The following is a 20,590-nucleotide window of genomic DNA, read 5'->3' as shown; positions in this document are numbered from 1 at the left end:
ATAGCCTGCTTGACCCACGAGCAATATGTTCACTGGTGAACGATGGTCGATGGCATTGGAAGAGGAGAGATTCTGTAAACAAAGCAGAAAGTTTAAACCAAGCAATTGCAATGAAACTTGAAAGTATAGTTAAGGAACAGCATCCAGGGGCAAAGCACGCCGGACGCAGTTTTAACAATCAGCGCCGTTCGAAAAAAACACGCAGGTGTGTTACGTCACAATGCCCGTAATCTATTTGGTTGCAACATGGACAGATTTAGTTTATAGTTCTCGTTTTGAAAGTAATCATAAACACTTCAATAAAATATTTGATCACATAAATTATTGAACTAGGTCACACAGTTGAAAAGAAATCAAACAACAATTTACCTTGCAACTTGTTTTTTTATTGTTGTTTACCGCAGGCAAAACAGAACACGTGTGTTTTGCATAATGCACGTCCACTTTCCAGACCACCACGAACCAAATGACTTTGCAAGAAGCGACTTTGACAGGCGTGAATTTTGAATCGCCGCAGATTACTGCATTTTGCAGAACACACGTGTTTTGTTTTGCCTGCGGTAAACAACAATAAAAAAACAAACGATGTTTTCCGACGAAAATTACAGAAGCCCAAAGGAGGTTTTGGACTCTATTGCATTAGAAAATAATCTGGATATAACAAGTGAAGATTTTCAAAAGCATTTGGACGCCAATGATGAGATTTCACATTTGAGAGACGAATTTTATTTTCCAAATGCAGCAACTTTTCCAGGGGGTAAGAACCAGTCTGTTTTTAACGTGTGCTTGGTTTGTTTGTTTTGAACACACGTGTTTCCTACATTTGCTTGCCAAGATTGGCCCAAGAAGTCAGATGTTGGTCATAAATGTAAACTTTTTGTTGATTTACCTGTTTGTTTGTTATAAGATGTGTATTGGTATACATAGCATTTGTTTTTTTTAACTTATTAAAACACCTATTTTTTGCAACAAAGATTTTGTATATTTTATGTGTCAAATTTTGATTTAAAAACCTGATACAGCGTAGTACTAATTGAATTGAAAGATGTAAGTGGCTTCTAAACTATCACTTAATTTTTTATGTACAGTCGAGGGGACTGACAAAGAATGCATTTACTTACTTGGAAATTCTCTTGGACTACAGCCAAAGTGCACTGTGGATGAAGTGACAAAGGTTTGATAAGAAAAAAAATCATTCATTGTCAAATTAATTGTAAAAATTAACATCCTTTTGTGCATGAAGGTTTTGGATAATTGGAAGGTCAATTGTAATCATTCTCGTTTTATTGGTCACCTGCCTGCTATATTATGTGATGAAATGGTCACAGAGGGCATGAGTCGACTTATCGGAGCTCATGAAGATGAGGTTTGGTTTGCAAATGATTTTGTATTTACTAGGTCTATGACAGGCAATTCTCTAACCATTTTCTCTGGCTAATTTAACCAAAACACAACTGGGAACATGTTTTTAACTCACCAGTACAAGGACGGAATGCCTATTATCACACATTAGTAAAAACAAATTGCATTTTTTTTACACAGTTTTTATGACCAAATGCTTGTTTTTGCCAAATACTAGACATAAAACTTTCAATGTTATGTTATCATTTAACAGACATATTTTAAAGCAGGCAGATTCATATGAGTAGGCTCTTTTTTCGAACTGTTACATCATAAAAATGAAAAACAAGCATTGTAAGACTTTAGATAATGACCAACGGTATTTAAATATGAAATTCAAAATCACTTGATAAGCTATAAAAAAACACTGTGCTAACTACTACAGATCCATGATTTACATCCATATTTTTACCCTGTTTTAATTACTGTTTGTTTGTACAGGTTGTGGCCATGAATGGTTTAAGTGTGAATCTTCATCTGTTATTGGTGTCATTTTATCGGCCAACTGAAAAACGAAACAAAGTTTTGATTGAGGCCAAAGCCTTTCCCTCTGACCACTATATTGTGCAGTCACAAATTAAACAAAGAGGCCTTGATCCTGAGAAATGTATGATGTTTCTCGGTAAACCACAGGTAAAATTAGTTGTAGTATTTTGGATATGTTGCTTATGTATAAATGCAGTGTATAAATATGTGTGGGAACCAAACATGAATTATTGCATGATTTTAAAGAAATGAACTACAGTAAACTTTGGTTAATCCAGATACAATTTGTTGAAAAGATTTGTCTGGATTAACCAATGTCGATAAAGTTTCAAGTCTCGTCACATTACGAATTGTTTGTACCTCAAGTATTGTCTAAATAAGATGAAGATCCGGATTACCCAAATCCGGTTTAAATTAGGTTTACTGTATTAAGTTTCACTTCTTAGTAGAAAAAGTAATAATTTTAAGTTTTGGGTGCAAGAGTATAATAGACTTTATTTTTAATTGTAAGGGCAAAGATAACTCGAAGTTGGAAATGAGTGAATTTGTTGAAACAATTGAGAAATTTGGGGATGAAATTGCCCTTGTACTTTTATCTGGGGTTCAATATTACACAGGGCAAGTTCTGCACATGCAAAAAATCACTGAAATTGCTCAGGCAAAGGGATGTATGGTAAGTTGTCTTTGCATGAATTGTTTATGTTAATAAATAAATATATATAACACAGGTTGGGTTTGACCTTGCTCATGCAATTGGTAACATTGAAATGAATTTGCATGATTGGGGTGTGGATTTTGCTGCATGGTGTACCTACAAGTATCTTAATTCTGGACCAGGTTGTATGGCTGGAGCATTTATTCACAGAAAGCATAATTTAAACAACTTTCCAAAGTTTTCGGGTAAGTTTTACAAAGTACTGGCCCATACTACCAAAAAGCCCCAGCTTGGCTGTTTCCTGCTTCCTTCGGTTTAAATTGGTTTAAGTTACCACAGAAAACATTCAATCAGTCATACCTTATGCAGTATAACAGAGGCCAGTCTGGTTACTATTAAGTTAAAAAAATATTCATCTGTTGCACTGTTTTTATTTAATCCTGATTCTCGATTTCATTTTATTACAAACTAAATCTCAAAATGCTGACTTACATTACAAAAGAATATGTTCTGGTTAAAAAAGGGAAAAATCTTAGTAATTTTGGTTCATCACGAAACAAATTTTGCAATGTCAGACACTGCTGCGCTTTTTTTATCTATCCTTTTTACTTGCCGCTTATTTCACACCTTTTTATTAATCTTTTATGTAACTCAAGTGGATATAAATGGGTGTAACTGATGTGGCCCTTCATATCACTAATCATGGCATGAGCTTTTGCTGAAAAGGAAATATACAATAAATCATGTCGTTTTTTACATATATTTGGAACCTTTTTTTCATCATTAATATGAGTAATAATTTTAACTTGCTGCAAATGATTGCATTTAACATATTAGTTTGTTCAGGGTGGTGGAGTCACAATTTGGATACTAGGTTGGAAATGTCAAACGTGCTTGATTTGACTCCTGGTGCCAAAGGATATCGAGTGACTAATCCCCCGCCATTATTGGCAGCTTGTATAAATGCCAGTTTGAAAGTCTTCCAGAAAACAACAATGGCAAAACTAACAAAGAAAAGCTTTCTGCTGACTGGGTGTGAAAATCTGTTTTAACACCAATTATCAGATGTGTGATGAAAGAATCAATGCATATATTGATTTTTTTACACTAGTGTTATTTTTAATTACTCCATAAATTGGCTACATTTTTATCACTTATTTAAGGGAAAAATATTTAACCATAGCAAGATTATTCAATTCTGATATATAACTTTCTTAAATGCCATGCCCAAATAATTTTTTTGAAAACAATTCTTAAGTTCATTGTTTGACTTTTTTAGGATGATACTACCCTTTGCTTCAGGTTATATAAGCTTTTATTTCATTAGATATTTGGAGTACCTCTTGCATCACTATTTTAAGAAGACCGAAGGCTCAAAGGTGTGCATTGATATTATAACACCACCTGTTGAAAGAGGTTGCCAGCTATCACTCAAGTTTAGTCTGCCTGTTACAGAGGTACGCCATACATCCACATGTAACCAAAATCACAAAAGCAATTCTCACTGGTGTTGTCAAGAGTTATGTCCCAATCTGTGTGAACTGTCTGCCAGTTATGCCACAGTCTCCAAGACACCGCATTGACTAAATAATAACTGACAATAAAGTAAAAAATAAATATCTCATTAAGCTGTAACAAGTATATTCAATAAGTCCAGTTGCAATTGTATAGTAAAGCAAGACTTACTATGTAAGCATTTGCCAAAACGTTTCTATAACAAATCCTGTCCCTTTTTATGTCTAGTTGGGCAGTTATATTCATCATTAGGCCTTATTACAATTGGGAGATAAAAGAATTATGTCTGCTTGTACTTTACTGTTTCAAATTAAATACCATTTTCATTAAATTTGCCGCATGTAATGATAACTGTTAATACCATAAACAAAAATAGGAACACTATACACTAACTTAAAGTAAAGTAATTTAATTAAAAACCTAACAACCTGGACTGTTGGTGACAACATAACTTCTTCACTAATGTATTCTTTATTCAATCACTATAGCAGTTATGTTTTTGATTAACTGAACAAAGATATATATGGTAAAGTTTTAGTAATAGGTTAAAATCATCAAAGCCTGGCTTAATCTGATGATCACTTGTTAGCCTTTTTTCAATTATAAAACTGTAAAACCATAGGCGACAAAATCCTTGGTAAAACAGAATCAGTTCGGTTTAATGGTTGAGGCTTCAGTTTAAAATCTTTCATTTTTTCCAGATTTATGACAAGTTGGTCAAGCATGGTGTAAGTTGTGACATCCGTGAGCCTGACGTGATCAGGGTGGCTCCAGTGCCTCTTTATAATAACTTCGGGGATGTTTACAGATTTGTGCAAGTGCTATGCAAAGTTTTACCTATCACAGATGCCTTTTAATTTTATATCAACCGAGTGCAATTACTGTACATTTTATGCGTTGTTGGTAGATTTGCAATTGTGTATAAATAATCATTCGTTAACCTGCTAATATTTCAAAATTGTATTGTGTGTCTGAGTGCAACTACTTACATTACATAGTACATTTTATGTGTTGTTGGTGGATTTGCAATTGTATATTGCTAAAAATAATCATTCTTCAACCTGCTAATACTTGTACAATACTTCAACATTTTATTGTGTGTCCGAGTACAACTATTTTAGTACATTTTATGTGTTGGCGGTGATTTTAGAGCTGTGTTATGGTAGAATTTTACTAATACTTTTAAAAATGTTTTTATGCAAAGTGTATTCGGTTTTTAAGTGGTGTATAATTTTAAATGTTTTGTTGGTTTTGGTAATGGTTGTTGCAGATGAATTTGTATGTGGTGGTACAATGGTATGACACAAAACTTTACATTTTTAATCAGTAAAAGTGCAGCATTTTTTTGGCCAATAAATTATTTATTGCGCTAAATTTTGTGTCAAGAATGGATCTCGAAGTTGTGAGGCATTCACAGTTAGAAAAGACATCAAGGATTTTTAATAAAGTTTTTAACCTGCAGACTGACTGATTCTACCTGTCAGTAAATGGCCTTTTTTCAAGCAGAACTTAGACACTTGGGCATGTGATGAACAACATTTATTTCACGTAAAAAAGACGGATTTTTCTTCGTTTTTTTGACCCGCATAAAACGAAAAACGGAAAGGCTTTTTTAGGTTTTATGCCTTTATTTCAAAATTCGGTTTAAAATTTTCGATCTTGAAAACCGGTTTAAACCGGATGCATTTGCATGAGGTGAGTTACGTTCGTTCGGTTGATGTTGTGATAATGGGAAGTATTTACTGTAATTTTAATCATTTTTGACCTTCTGAAACGCGTTATAGCCGCTTATGGCACTACACTGTGATTTTAGCGCAGTTTTACCCAAAATAATGAAGGTGGCATAAAGTTTAATGCTGATGAAATTAAAATCTGGTGAAAATGGAAAATGAAACTTCCCTAAGCAGGCTGCATCTTCCCAAAGAATTTTTTTGATTAACTGATGTTTGACGACTTTGACAAACGACCAGCAGTAGACGAGCTTGAATGAATACGATTATTTATTCCTTTTAAGGACCGCTGATTTAGGAGGTTGTGTATTGAATAAGGCAAACAATAAGTTTACAAATGGAAAATTTTAGCCAGTTGTCTTCGATGTAAGCACAGAGCCAGCTTGTATCTTTAATAAAGCAAAAGTGTTATATGGGTGCAGGTTCGGTTCGGGTTTAGCCTACTTTGTTTTGTTTTTAGGGGTTCGGTATATTTTCAGGTTCAGGTTTTGCGCCGGTTTGGGCAAATTACCCGGTCCGAACCGGTCTGGTTTATAAACCGGTTCAAATCTCCTTTTGTTTCATTTTAATTTATTTAAAATATCAAACTCCAACAGAATTTTGACCGTGAAGTGTTACTTTTGCCCAGCCCGAAAACTGTTATCTCGCATATTCTTCAGTGCGCTGTTTTTTTAAAACAAAATGTAATACAGACTGCTTTTTTACTGGTTCGGTTCCGGTTCGGGTCCAATGCCAAACAAAATGTAGGTTTCAACTCCGGTTCGGGTTTTTAAGAAATCGAAACGGTTTGGGTTAGGTTCGGGTTTAATCGAATAAAACCGCTTCGGGTTCGGTTCCGGTACGACTCCCGTCCCTGCTCAAATGATCTTTTAAGTGTATTGCAAAAGGTTTACAATAGTCCTTATTATCAAAGTTTTAAAAATTGTAAATGTTCCTAGTTCTACCAAGCAATCCAAGGAGGGCATCTAAAAAAGTCGTCAAGTGTAACCAAAATGCGCAGGATAATAAAATAAACGAGAGGAAAAGTGGAGCTAGACTACCATATGAGCATAGGCGCCGAGTAGGCGGTGACGGGGTGGCGCCGCCACCTTGGGTTTGTAAAGCACGGTGGCGGCCACCGTGGAAATTTTGGTTTGTTTGAGTTGAGTTGCGGTATCGTACGAAACATCGTAAAATCTAAAGAAAAATTAGTAAAATTTTGCTTTTAAAGAAACGTACTGACAATACAGCAACAAAACTTGCCTCAAAACTCCAACCTGTTTTGGTTAGTGCCTTGTTTATGACATCAAACAAGCAATTGTTTGCCAGTAAGTGTTTCGCCATTATTGTGTGCAATGCGAATGTGTTGTAATAAAAAAAATTGTTATTTAGAAACAACAACTTGACGAAACATTTTTTAAACGTTGCTAAACCAATGATCAACAGCAACCTGTTCAAAAATAAACAATGCTTCAAACATTTAGTTTTTTTTCCAAACTTTGACGAACGTTCCATTTTATGGGAAGTTTGTTGGGCTTTGATATGAGCATTTTGTTTTTGCGCGCATTTGTGACGTCATATTTTACGTCCGCCACCTTGCATTTTTGTGAAACTCGGCGCCTATGCATATGAGTATACTATGGTGTCAGAAACCACTTAGATATGATAACCTTAAAACAGACGTTATCCGATGTTATAACTTGAAAACGAGGATTTAATATGATGTCTATTTATAAAATTTCTATGTTGTGCCATGATTGACATATCACGTGATACAGCGCCTTCTTCATTCTGTGGTTTGTTTGTTTAATAAAGCTCCGCCCAACAACCAAGCGATTGCGTAAGCCGGGTTTTGAATGAATTCAAGTGTCGTGAATAGAAAGAGTAGGACTGTAATACTGTATAGGTGCTATATTTAAGTCGAATCATTGAATAACGACTAATTAATGGGTTGCTAAGTACTATTAGTTGTGGTCACGCATACTGTAATTGTGAGATGGTATTTTTGGTAGTACTGAAATATTAATGTTTTTTTGAACGTTTATAATAACTGAATAGCCAACGGTTTATATTTTTTTGTCTATAAACAGTTTTGGTTTGCCATTTGTTGGTAACATTTTCAAACATGTAGTGTGATTTGTGGAGGAAAAATATAAATATGGTGTTGAAAAATTATTATGAAATGTAACAAAATTGTCAATGTTAAAATATGTATAAAATGATAGAATTAATGTATAAAGTGTATCCCATTGTGTTTTTGCTAATGTTTGCTGAATGATTATAAAATCCGTTCTTGTACTTCTGTTGGCTTGCTGTTAAAAGTTTTGTGATACAAAAGTTTTCAATTAAGCTGGTATTTTCGATTGTGTCGAAAATTTTTGAATTGGAGCCACAAATAATTATATTGTGTGTTGTTGATTTTTCACAGATCTTCAATAGTTTCTTGGGACCAGTTAAAAATCTGTCCTGTTTTAGGCAATTAAATGGATGGGATTAAATCAAGATGTGATATTTTATGTACAGACTACAAAGAAGCAGTAAAGTATGTGAAATTATAACGTGAAACGATAAATAAACATAATTACCCTCCAACATAAATCTTATAATTGTTAAATATTATGCCACAAAAGAGTACACTAAAAAGTGGATATATCATACTGTAAAATCATATTACAAATTCACCTATAAAACCATTTTCAATGTCTTAAAATGTATACATTATAGGCCACAATGAGAATAAGACGTTTTTGTTTTCACAGAAATGGAAAACTACCAGTTCAAGTTACTGTTCATCAACGAAAGGGTGTTGAAAGTTCATCATGGCTGGGTTCAATCAGTTTTTATTCTGGGGCGTTTGTAGTTTTATTACACAGCATTCTTCATCATTCGGTGCGCCCCATTGCTCAACTAACTATTGGAGTTTGTTTTGTTGTAGAAATTTTCTTTTTGATAAAGTTCCTTAATAAATTATTACAGTTCGAATTTGTGTTAAATGTTTCAAAACTTTTTTTGAGAAATTTTCTGTTGGCAACTGTTGTTTTTCTATCTGTAGTGCTTGGATATGTAACTCTAAGCAAGACACTTACTAACTTATTTGCTGGTGTTACTCATGATGAGTTGTTAGCCATATTTTCACCTTCTGTATACTTCTGTACTGTACTTTTAAACTATGTTTACAACAACAGAATAATGCATTCCATATCATGTTTGTCATTAACTCTTATGTTTGGAGCATATTGGTGAGGTTTATTTGCACATTTCTATGCACATAGTATCAGAAATACATACTTACTACCTGAAACAAACTCATACACATAAATAACACATATAGTTGCATTGGCCAACACATTTTTAATGTTGTCTGAATAAATGACTTTATATTGCAGTTGTTGTGTATTGGTGCCATGAGCAAAAGGTTAAAAAGCCGTTTATATGTGCTTGTTACATGTTAACCAGTCATGTTCAGTGTGTGTCTGTGATGTATTTATTGTATGTTGCACATAATTGCTGTTCACAGTTGTATTAATATATGAAATGCTGTAATATCATCGCTATGTGCCGCAAAAACTACTTTTTACCAATATTTACAGTTTGTTTACTTTACAACAATAAATGATACGGTACATGACACATTGTTGCACCGGTAGTTCACAGTTCACGACATAATTTAGTGGATGTCCTGTTTCCTGGCTACAGATTTGTTTGCATTTTTCAAAAGGTAGCAATCTATCTATCTATCAACCATGTTTTATATACCAGCAGACATCAAATGCACAATATTAGGCACAAATTTTGTAAGGAATGAGAATTTTAGGCACCATGGAGGCTTATGGGTATGTCTTATTTGATTTACCATAGTTCAATCGAATTTTTATACATCATTAATCATTAAAAGGGGCATTAAGATCGTATTTAGTAGAAGGCAAAATACATTTACACGCAAGTGAGTATGTGAATAGTAATACATTTCTAATTGAAAATTTTGATAAAGTCATCTTTGGGTTATGCTTAATTGACTTGCAAAGGAAACAGTGCAACGCATAGTTTGCCGCTCATGCAAAAAAATACGTTAATCACCACACAAGTTATGACGTGAATGAAGTTGACTAATTAAGTAAAGTAACTTCACGACTATCAAAAGATGACGAGGGCCTCTGCCCTCTTGCCAAAGGGTCATGTAATAATTCTCGTAGTAATTCTTCTTCAGGCAATATTGGTGACGTATTTTGGGGTAAACACCAAACTATATTTACTATAACATCGAAATTAGAAGAAATGCTACGGCCTGAGACGGCCAAAAAATATGGGTTTTTAATAAAAAATAGCAAATGAATAGGGGAAGTCTGATAGAGATAAAACCTAAAATTGACTTTTCTCGGAAAACAAAACAGATCTTCATTGAATGTGTGTTTAGGTTTACTAATTATAGTAGGAATATGTTTTGGTAATGATTTTGTACGAAGGGAAAATTTAATGAATCAGCTAAAATTAATTTTGTAAATGGTGATTCCCCGTTCCGTAGTTTTCCCGCGAAAACATGTTTTATCAGATAAATAAATGTACTGAAAGTTTAGGTTGCTTTGGTTTTATACCCTGTTACCCACGTACCATAAGAAAAGTTTATGGTGTTAGGTGCTGAAAAAGGTAGCATTAATGCACGAGCTGGTCGAAATTCGTAAAACCAAATAGCAAAACTGTAGCAAACTTGAAATCCATGTGTCATTCACTTGTGGGATTATTATGACCCGTATAAACGTGATGACAGGTGAATCAATCAACACCTCGAGCATTTAATTACTCACAGCCGTACCACATGTTGTTTTGTTTACTGTTTGTCACTGATAGTTGATACGTACACATTTCAACTCAACTATTACCTAAACACAATGTCAGTATGTCACTACGTCTGTGTTACAGATAACTGACCATACACGTGAAACGGCAAAGTTTTTTTGGGGAGGGGCAGGGTTTAGGGGAAAAAAGATTTAGAAACTCTGGCATAGAGGTTGGCCAACTTTTTCAAAACTTATTCCCAGTAAAACAAAACTTATTCCGAACCCATATTTTTAAGCAGTTAGCATCACTTGCAATGTATTTAATGTTTACAAATTTTCTAATCATCGAAAACATAGTAAAAACAAATTATAGTACAAATTGGAATAGTTCAATATCACAATTTTTGTTTTATATTTGTAGGACTTGAATGCCAATAGGAAATTGTCAAAAAAATTTATTTTTGTGTAAATCTAGTTTACAAAAATGGACAAAAAAGCGTCAGATGACAAATTTCAGAAAGTAGGTGGTATTATACTTTTCCAAATGCAACAAATATGTTCCTATCCAAAAATTTTTGTGCCATTTCAGGTGGTTGACCTAATCACTGCGGAAATTTGTGAAGAGGTGAAGGAAGAAACTGGAATTATTTTCAGCAAACAGACTGTTGCCGCTCTTTCACACATGGCGTTTAGGTAAAACATTTTAGAAGAAAAAGTCTTCAAAGTTATTTATTTGACCCTAATGGTGTTTAATACATTGCATACAGAGGTGGGGTTCAAATTTTTTTGTCAACAGGTTCTATCACAACAGTTATATTTTTCAGCTGGTTCTGTCACAAAAAGTCATATTTCCAGTAACCAGTAACGCTAACCAGTTCACTGATCTTATAAAATTTTGTGAGATGGTTCTATAGAACCAGTGCGAACCGGTTATACCCCACACTGATTACTTACATAAAAGAAAACTTGGTACATGTGACAAATTGTAATACGTTGTTGGTACAAAACTACTTAAAAAGGTTGTAGGTGGGTGAAGATTACCTATTAAGTTAAATGGACAAAATAATCTTTCAGAATGATTTATGCTGGTTTCATCTTTGTGTTGTAACTACCTTTCACTTCTTGGAAGTACAGTAGTACATTTTTTTGATGTGTTCTTTGAAATGCAAGTTTCAGAAATGTGTAAAAAAAGGATTAGCATTGTTACAGTCCAAAATTTTACTTTAATCCAAAAACTTGATTTAAAATTTTTGTGTTAATTTTTTTCTGTAGACAATCAACAGAATTTGCTCGCGATCTAGAGTTGTTTTCCCAGCATGCTCGACGCAAGAAAATCACACCAGATGATGTTCTTATGCTGGCGCGAAAAACTCCAACACTCCATAAACATTTATCAACATTCAAAACCCCAAAGTAGGATGTCATCGACCCTTTTCACGAAAGTAATCTCCAAGCTTTTCCATCGCTTCAACACATACAGATGGAAACATTTTCTCTGTGTATGTTGCTACAATGACCAAGGAATTTGTCCTAACAAGAATGACTCCGCCTTCGCCTGGTTGCAGCTGAAAATTTGTATGATCATTTAGGGTTTGGGGGAGATTTAACTTTTAGAAGAACATCTGTACAAACCGATTTAGCATAGATTGAATTTTTGTCTGCTCTTATGCATTTGTAGTTTTTCTCTTCAAAGAAAATGCCTTCTTTGCGAATGACTGAGCATCGTTTAAAATCATCAAGCACACTTAAAATTTGATCCTTGGACATCTACACATATGTTTGAAGTAAATTAAAAAAGAAAATTTTTGCCTAAATTTCAAGGAGTTTAAGATTGACAACATATTTCTCTGAAGGTTAACAGAAATGTTTACTTTTTACTGACATTAAACCCTGGGGAAGCCGCTTTTTGCTCCCCATCTTTCTTTTCTATTATTGCACATTTTTCCACATGTTCTGTAGATATTAGGGCATCATGAAGAAGATTGTTCAGTTGATTCATCTTAACCCGATCCTGTGAATTCATCATTTCAAATTTTAATATCTTTTTCAAGTTATGAGATAAACCATAAATACAAGATAAGTCTGTTTTTTCCTAGAACGTCAGTCCCTTTAAAGGAGTTGTGTTGAATCAAGCCAGACTCCCAAGCATTCTCATCTTGGCAAAGCACAGGCTGAATAAGTTAACACCCAAATTAAAATAACAATTTAGTAATACACCTGTCATAGGTGTACTATAATTTATGAATGAGTGTGCTGTGATCGCTGGTCTGCACAGACACTTTAGGTCTGATCCCAGTATGAACGTAGTAATCTTAGCTAATCTGTTTGTGGTGTGTTTATGTTATAAATTGAAACCTAGTTTACTGACAAACAATAAATGTCATCATTACATTTTTTCAAAATTAGCCAAATGAATAAGTTAATAGTCATTAACCACAGGGGACATAAACTCTTTGTAAAAACATTTTTTGCTGATTCTTTGTTAAGACTTATGTGATAAAAGGTTGACACAGTTTATTTTTTCTAAAAATTGGAACAAAAAATGTATAAACAAAGATTAAAAAACTTACTCGCCAAAACTCCTTTTCAGTAAAATCATACATTTTTCACAACTTAGTCGAGCTCCTGTACTCACCGGGACACCTTTAATCTGATAACGATCACCTTCCATCCACATTGTTGCCATTTTGACCGACAAAACAACTTTATTTACAGTAAACACAGTTAACACGCAATTATCCAGCTGCTCCTGATTCCGAAACCACCGATGCGTGTGATAAACGTTGCCTAGCAACCTTAATATTCAGCATGATTTCTATTTTATAACAAAGAATTAAAATCATTGCGAATGCAAAAATCGCAACATTTCTTTTAATTTTTAAATTAAAAAGATACATATTTAAAAAAATGTTTTGATTAACCGCTGGGAGTGCTAAAACCAAAAATTAATTGCCATGGTTACCAGGGAAACTACAAAGGCAATAAAATTGATACCCTTTTCATGTTTGCTTTGATACTTTCGCGTGTGAACAAGCAAAGGAAGGAATGTAAGTTTGGGCCGAATGCTTTCTTGCTGAAGTGGAAAGTATTTCGTTCTTAAGGGAAAAAAACGGGCGACGATTGAATAATACACAACAAGAACAAGGTAATTTAGACTTTATTATTTTGCGCCTTTGTTTACGTATTGGCACGTGTTTTCGATATGTTTATGTCTAATTACCTTATGTTACGTTTAAATCTCTAATTTGATGCAGTAAGTTACTGAAGCTCGAAAAATTTCGCTGCAAAGTATATTTAGGAAATAAATCCAAGTTATATGCGGTATTTACTTGATTGTAAGCCGCATGTTGAGGTGCTAAAAAAAAATTGTAAGCCGCCCTCGATTGTATGCTGCACGCTGGAATTTTTGATACTTTTGTTTCCTAATACATCTTTCTGTTGTTACACAGCATAACTATTTGCCCATATATGTTAGTTACGTTGATAACTGTACCCAACAGAACGTATATCGACGTATAATCTGTACATGCATACAAGTTTTGAACCCCAAATAATTTAAAACGTTGGAGTGTAGAAATAATTTCGGTATAAAAATAAAATGTAAGCCACCCTCGATTATAAGCCGCACAAACGGCAGCTAAAAAACAATATAAGCCGTGGCTTACAATCGAGCAAATACAGTATTTGTTTTTGTTCAGGTAGAAAAGGATCCAGTTAAAATGAGCAGACAATCAAATTCACCTGCAAAGAGAAGCGGTTCAATAAATTGTTTTACCAATGATTTTGCAGACCTCGCAGAGTCAGCTACAAAATATGTAAGTGCACAAAAAATGATTTTTAAGACAGTACTTTTAAACAGTTTGAAAACTTCTTTTTTCTTATTATTAAAAGTAACAGTGTTTTCAATTGTTCTGTTGCTCTATCCTGTTTTCCTTTTTTACATCAAGCATTGCTGCGAGGCATTAAACAAACTAAAAAACATGCATATATGTTGTTTACAATAGTGAAGGTAACCCGGACATGACATAAACACATAAGTTTTAAAAATACAATTTCAAGAAAGCTATATTAGGTTGATAATTTGTGCAAATAAACTGTAGATTAATCTTTATTTACTAACTTGTATTGTGAAAGTTTTGTTTCCTGAATAGTTAAGCATGGCAGCAAGGTTAAAAAAATACATGCATAGAAACTCACACAACCATTTTTACATAGGGAAAAGACGGAAGAGGTTTTAATAAGCCTGAACGAAAAACATCATCACACAGTCGTCCAAGTCGAGCCACATCCACAACATCAAGCATAGGAAATTCCCTTCATATTAAGGTTTCATTTGTTAGCTGATTGTTACCTATTACAGTGGTTCTCAACTGGTGGTCCATGATGACTTTTTGGGTGGTCCACAGGACGTTAATTATATTTTGTGTTAAATTGGAAATAGGCTTGTTGCAAATAACCTATTGAATATTCAGTACGAAAAAGCTGATCCAAGTTATTGGCCATTTATTGTTATCTGTTATCTTTCCTTAAATAAAATTTTGCATTGAAAAAAAGACAACATGCTTGTAGTGGATGCCTTTTTATCCTTATTTAACAATGGACTGGTCCATGATATTTATTTAATTGGACTGGTGGTCCATGGCCTGAAACGAGTTGAGAACTGACCTATTATGTGCCACTTTTTTGTAAAAAATATGACTACATAAAAACTCCAGAAAAAACTAGTTTTTATTTATCCCTCGTTTATAAGTATTGTTTTTAAAACATTTGAAATAAAAAAAAATGCTGTTGTACACTATTTAGGCCTGTATTCTCTCCCTAATATTGTTTGTGTGTAGGATTGGATCAATCAAAAGTCGCTACAGCGAATTCGAGATCGACACAGTGCAGAAACATATGAAACCCGGCAGATGTACAATGCAGTATTACATAATGAAGAAAACTTTGTAAAGGTAAGAAATAATGACAAACAAAATTAGGGAAGGAGCTGTAGTACAGTGCTTATCAACCATTTTCTCTTCCCATATATATATACCCCTAGCTGTTGTTCTATGCACCCATTTGATTGACGTAACAGACTTTCTAAGCCATTTTCTGGCATAAAACCATCTCATGAAATTTTATGAGACCAGCTAACCGGTTAGAAATACTGGTTAATGTCAATGGGCTTTTTGTAACAGAACTGGCTGAAAAATATGACTTTTGTGATAGAACTGACTGACATAAATTTGAATCCCACCATTGGGTAAACCCATATACAGCCCTTCATACCCATGTGACTGTTGTGGGCACCATAAAAAAAGGTTGAAGAGCGCTACTCCTGTAAACAGCTTGAATTTCCAGGGAATCGATGAATTTGTTGCACAACAAGATCTGCTAGGCATTCGAAAGAAAGAACTTCTTTACAAACAATGGCAGGAAAATGTTTACACCCCACTTCGAAGGCGAATTGAGACAGAAATAGAAAATGGATATGATAGAATTGATGAAAAGCGAAGAGTTGAATACCTTGGCTATTTGCATTACAAAAACAAAAAGGTATCAGCCTGGCACACAATGACAAATTAGGGTAATGATACTTTCCCAAGGACCTTTTTTGCAAAACATAGTCATAAAGTTATCAATTAGCGTTTATTGTGTTGTATGGACAACTATGAGTTATAGCAGACCCATTGAGTCAAGCGTTTTTTTGTGATTATCTAAATATGCACTTAACTGAAATACAGTAAATAACAGAACTTGCAATTAAATGGTATTCTCTGCACCACATAAATGATGATTATACAGGAAGCATATGTTTTTAGGGTGATGTATTTCTGGACACGTTGTCAGCAGAGGAATACAATCCACTAGTTATCTACGGCCCATCCAGTGATGTTGCTTTACAAGTGAAAACTGAACGCCTAAAAGACCCATTGTTAATATGCGAGCGCAGACAAAATGATGAAGACAAGGTGAGATTAAATTACGTTCGAACATTGTTATTGAAACAAAGAAATTCCTTGTTTTTATTGTAAAGCTAAAATTTGTTACAGACTTGTCAACTTATGTATCGGTTTTGTATTGTGTAGTTTTTACATCAGTGCGACACAGGGGACATATTGCCCAATTCTGAGCTACAGAACAAGAGACTTCCACCCCCGCCCCTTGTCCCTCTGGGCAGACACGGTACCGACTGCACCAGTTGGTTATCTATGCCCTTGCGTGACATTGAAAGCCCTGTCCATAGACGAAGCAGGTACTGAATGTGCGGTTTGTTATGGTAATTCTTCTTTTTGACGAAATGCACATGGTAATGTTTTGAATACTTGGCATTAGACTTTGCATAGATATATTATTATCCTTACAAGTTTGTTGCACCTAAATACACCAAAGGTTTGTGAAAATGCAAAATGGCATGTAAAATCCTGGGCTGTCTGTAAAACTACACCTAGCAAAAATTTGAACTCGATACCATTTCTGTAGACCACTATGTATTTGATAAATCAGAAATTCCTTTAAAAGGAGGACATTTGGGCATTTTTTCTTGTCCTCGGAGGACAACTTGTTTTTTGTTAAAAAGGAGGACATGCCCTCCAAACAGAGGACATATGGTAGGCCTAGTTTTATCTCAGTTTATAGCTTCTTTATTACCAGAAATCGAATGAGTGGACAAGTCAATCTCACCGACATCAATTTTGAAGAGTGGGCAAAAACCAAATATGGTCCAGAGATATCGGACAAAGAATTGAAAATCCAGAAAAAGCGACGATTTGAAATTCCATCAACCATGCCTTCACCTCATTTACTACCGTTGCCAGTTGTCGAAACTTCAAAACCTGGAGTTCACTTTAATTTAGATGAAACAACTGTTTGTGAATAGATGAACATTTAGACTTTTTTCTGATTGGTCGTAACACTGCTGAAATTTGTGCCAAGTTACCTAATTGTGCCAACAAGTCTACATGTAGTTGCATGCACTTTCTTTCATTGTATCCTATTAGCCAACAACATGCCAAAGGGTAAACGTTTTGATTGTGTTACTCTTTAATTCAGGGGTGTGCAACCTTTGTCACTGTTGGGACAAATACAATTATCATGATTAGATTGGGGATGCTCACCTTCATAACACAATGTGATTTTACTATGCTGTGTACCAATTATGCCTATATTGAGTTACCATGAAAATTTGCATTTTATTCTAGCCGCATTACTGTCAGGTCACAGGAAAAATAGCACCGGGCGCATTAATCTGCTCAAAAATATATAATAATTGGACTCGTTTTCCAGTACATTTGAAATACAAGCGTCTCTGCGGGTCATACAACCTCTAATCAATTGGCCGCAGGTTGCACACCCCTGCTTTAATTTATAGGAATGTAGTTTTCACCCAGACCTCCTAGATATAAACAAAGCAAAAATTTAGAGTAACACTGTATGTAAATTTGTTTTTAAACAATTGCACTTTTATTCCCAGCATCAGAAGTTACTGAATAGCCTGTCTTTGCAAACACTTGTAATGAAGTGTTGAAAAAATATATATTTGCTAAATGTGTTTTTTGGGACAGTTGATTTTGCAATCAAGTTGTTCAGCATTATAAGTTATTCTGACATAACATATCGACTAATTACTGTCTTGATTTAAATTCACCTTTGCAAAATTTTTATTTTATGATCAATCCACTTATTCTGTAGCAAACTTTGACAATCTTTTGTTAAACTGCAATAATTTATTGACAAAAAAGTGCCAAAAAACAAAGAACGGTCAACATAAAAAAGTGTCAAATGTGAATCTGTAATAGATGTTACTTTCTACTCTTTGAACAGTTGTGTGCCATTTGATTGTGCTCTTCAGTCTAAAAAGAACTTTGTTGTAAAATCCTAAGAAAAAACTTTAGGCAAAAGAAACCTTGTCTATCTACATACATAAGGTTACCTCATACTTAAGGAGAACTCTAAACTGACTAAAATTTCTACTTAAATCCCTGTCTTTAGAATCTTTTCTTTGCTGTTACTAATTTACCATACAAAAGCTTGTTTCGGCAAGTATTTTTTACCTAGCTTTTGCTTGCGTAACAGGTTTTACCCCACCTGAACTCTGTAATAGTCATTTTGTACACTTCTGGCCTCAGCTTTAAAAATATCATTTAGCTCATCTAGCTCATTTTCATGTCGTTTAGAAATGGCATGATTGCTGGACAAAAACAGTGGGTCAAGTATGTAAATAAATAGACTATGTATTAAAAACAAGACTGAACCTTTTGCTAAATTGACTTGCAAATTTTTGAAACATTGTTATTGAATTATTGCCTTCAAATTCTGTTGGTTTTAAACATTTGATTTTCTCCTGAAAAATGCATAGCAAATCACCTTAAAAACAAACAAACAATACAACAGCTAAAACATTTGGTGTACCTCCAGTTTTTGACTTTTTAGCTTGATTTGATTAAGGTCGTCATTCCACGCTTCCACAATTTCAGTGGCTTTTTTGTGAAACGTTTCATTGACTTTGTTTCGATCATGGTGCTCATGCTACAACAGCATAATATAAAAAAAAGTCATGTTTAAAAAGTTCATAAACTACTAAATGTCATGTTTTTTGGCTGAATAGCAAACATAGCAACAAACCAATGAGGAAGGCACCAGAGTATTTAGAAATTTTTTGAGCAAGTGATTTGTTTCTAAATATTTCAGTGCAAGAGCATCCTTGTATTGATTTTTCAGGTGTTTTTGAGCAAATGATGAAGCTGCTGTCCCCCTAAACAAAACAAATTGTTTGATAATAAAGAGAAATTGTCATGCTAATGTTATCAATGTGTGACAATAAAAAGAGAATAGGTCCGGTAAAAAAGTAAACAAAGCAAAAAAAAAACAGAAATCAAATTTCTATACATTTTACATTTTCATCATTTTGTGTTTTTCACCTTAGTTAAAGCGCGATGTCGTTGATCAAAATTTTACATGAAGAAATTCAGATTTTTTAACTTGAAATCTATAGTTAAAGTTGAACATATATTTACCCCGCTGTTTTTACAGTAGTGTGTAATTCGTTAGTCATCTGCGTAATGAATGTTTTCTTGTTGGTTATAAAAGATTTCTTATATCACAAAACAAATCAATTGTCGCCTGTTGAAAGTTTAAAATATTTTGCACATTGCACAAAGATTACTTTTACGAAGACAAGCAAAGTTTCAATGAACACTTTTGTGCACCCCGAAATAAACAATTTATATTAAAAAAAATTCTTAACCACGATAAAACAATTTTGTAAAACCGAATCAGAAAATGTAAAAGCATATGAGCCAATAAATGATAAGCTGCAGACAGTGCACACTGTTTCGACCTATAAGGTCTCATCAGTGCAGCTGGTGACGAGAGATCGGCCGCATTGGCTAGTGTAGCCTGTGAGCCAGTTTTATTTGTGCTGTATGCCCAGTTGTGGCATCGCACAGACTGGGTGATGTATGGGGTTGTACCCTGTTGCTCACCACAAACTGGAGTGCCATTTGATGGCTACACTAGCCAATGCGGCCGATCTCTCGTCACCAGCTGCACTGATGAGACCTTATAGGTCGAAACAGTGTGCACTGTCTGCAGCGAATCAGAAAAGTCAATAAATTTAGAATAAAGCAGGATATAACGACAAACTTTGTTTTACGGTTATCATTTAAATATATGCACTCATTACCAACGGAAATGTCCAGCGAGCAAAATTTTGCCATGACCGTTACGGAAAAAAAATTAAACCGGCGGATCATCTTAAACTGTTTTTATGACCCCCAAACTGAAAATAAATTATATTTGCGCTACCTTGTGACCAGTTCAATTCGGTTGATTTTCAGTTGCCCTGACAATGGAAAGGATCTCGTTTTCAATTTACAGTTTTTTAATTTTTTTGCAAGTTTCTTTTGTGAAATAGCGCCTCTATATTAAAATCTGGCATACCTCTTTATTAAACATTAAGACCAACTGTTCCTTTACAAAATTGTCTGTCGATTTAATAGTATCAAATAGTGTACGTTTTATTATAATAAAAGTTGAGTTTAAGTGTGTTTAATTGTTTTGTCACA

General features: G+C 34.2%; 6 protein-coding genes across 8 annotated transcripts; 4 read left to right on the top strand and 2 right to left on the bottom strand.

The window, feature by feature from the left end:
• The first annotated feature begins 33 nt into the window (after positions 1 to 33).
• LOC145233617 (kynureninase-like) lies at positions 34 to 5,431 on the top strand. Its single transcript, XM_080098382.1, has 10 exons — positions 34 to 205; positions 609 to 757; positions 1,089 to 1,174; positions 1,244 to 1,366; positions 1,843 to 2,034; positions 2,399 to 2,560; positions 2,616 to 2,787; positions 3,389 to 3,575; positions 3,870 to 3,999; positions 4,759 to 5,431. Exons 1-10 carry the CDS (start codon positions 111 to 113, stop codon positions 4,912 to 4,914), a joined length of 1,452 nt encoding a protein of 483 aa, XP_079954508.1. The 5' UTR covers positions 34 to 110; the 3' UTR covers positions 4,915 to 5,431.
• Positions 5,432 to 8,162: 2,731 nt separating this feature from the next.
• Positions 8,163 to 9,396, top strand: LOC145233613 (uncharacterized). Its single transcript, XM_080098376.1, has 2 exons — positions 8,163 to 8,308; positions 8,526 to 9,396. The coding sequence occupies exons 1-2, from the start codon at positions 8,250 to 8,252 to the stop codon at positions 9,007 to 9,009; spliced, it is 543 nt and encodes a 180-aa protein (XP_079954502.1). The 5' UTR covers positions 8,163 to 8,249; the 3' UTR covers positions 9,010 to 9,396.
• A 1,599-nt stretch (positions 9,397 to 10,995) lies between these two features.
• On the top strand, positions 10,996 to 11,958 carry LOC145233616 (centromere protein S-like). The gene is made up of 3 exons (XM_080098381.1): positions 10,996 to 11,061; positions 11,131 to 11,234; positions 11,814 to 11,958. The coding sequence occupies exons 1-3, from the start codon at positions 11,026 to 11,028 to the stop codon at positions 11,956 to 11,958; spliced, it is 285 nt and encodes a 94-aa protein (XP_079954507.1). The 5' UTR covers positions 10,996 to 11,025.
• On the bottom strand, positions 11,255 to 13,330 carry LOC145233614 (profilin-4-like). Of its 2 annotated transcripts, none has more exons than XM_080098377.1 (4): positions 13,177 to 13,330; positions 12,424 to 12,552; positions 12,174 to 12,308; positions 11,255 to 12,106 (listed from the first exon to the last, which is right to left on the bottom strand). In XM_080098377.1, exons 1-4 carry the CDS (start codon positions 13,225 to 13,227, stop codon positions 11,963 to 11,965), a joined length of 459 nt encoding a protein of 152 aa, XP_079954503.1. In that variant the 5' UTR covers positions 13,228 to 13,330; the 3' UTR covers positions 11,255 to 11,962. The 2 variants fall into 2 exon arrangements, with proteins under 2 accessions (XP_079954503.1, XP_079954505.1); XM_080098379.1 differs by having other exon boundaries at positions 13,112 to 13,177.
• A 98-nt stretch (positions 13,331 to 13,428) lies between these two features.
• On the top strand, positions 13,429 to 18,934 carry LOC145233612 (protein FAM228B-like). 2 transcript variants are annotated; one of them, XM_080098375.1, is made up of 8 exons: positions 13,429 to 13,686; positions 14,244 to 14,356; positions 14,757 to 14,867; positions 15,380 to 15,493; positions 15,885 to 16,079; positions 16,346 to 16,495; positions 16,613 to 16,779; positions 17,178 to 18,934. In XM_080098375.1, the coding sequence occupies exons 2-8, from the start codon at positions 14,261 to 14,263 to the stop codon at positions 17,401 to 17,403; spliced, it is 1,059 nt and encodes a 352-aa protein (XP_079954501.1). In that variant the 5' UTR covers positions 13,429 to 13,686; positions 14,244 to 14,260; the 3' UTR covers positions 17,404 to 18,934. The 2 variants fall into 2 exon arrangements, with proteins under 2 accessions (XP_079954501.1, XP_079954500.1); XM_080098374.1 differs by having other exon boundaries at positions 13,430 to 13,686; positions 14,240 to 14,356.
• On the bottom strand, positions 18,314 to 19,740 carry LOC145233615 (uncharacterized). Its single transcript, XM_080098380.1, has 4 exons — positions 19,541 to 19,740; positions 19,149 to 19,278; positions 18,936 to 19,052; positions 18,314 to 18,376 (listed from the first exon to the last, which is right to left on the bottom strand). Exons 1-4 carry the CDS (start codon positions 19,576 to 19,578, stop codon positions 18,326 to 18,328), a joined length of 336 nt encoding a protein of 111 aa, XP_079954506.1. The 5' UTR covers positions 19,579 to 19,740; the 3' UTR covers positions 18,314 to 18,325.
• Between the last annotated feature and the right edge of the window lie 850 nt (positions 19,741 to 20,590).

Source organism: Phallusia mammillata, chromosome 6, assembly GCF_965637545.1.
Source record: "Phallusia mammillata chromosome 6, kaPhaMamm4.hap1.1, whole genome shotgun sequence".
In the NCBI taxonomy this organism is placed as follows: Eukaryota; Metazoa; Chordata; class Ascidiacea; order Phlebobranchia; family Ascidiidae; genus Phallusia; species Phallusia mammillata.
Note: the sequence above shows the minus strand (reverse complement) of the source record. Positions and strands in the feature narration are given on the sequence as shown.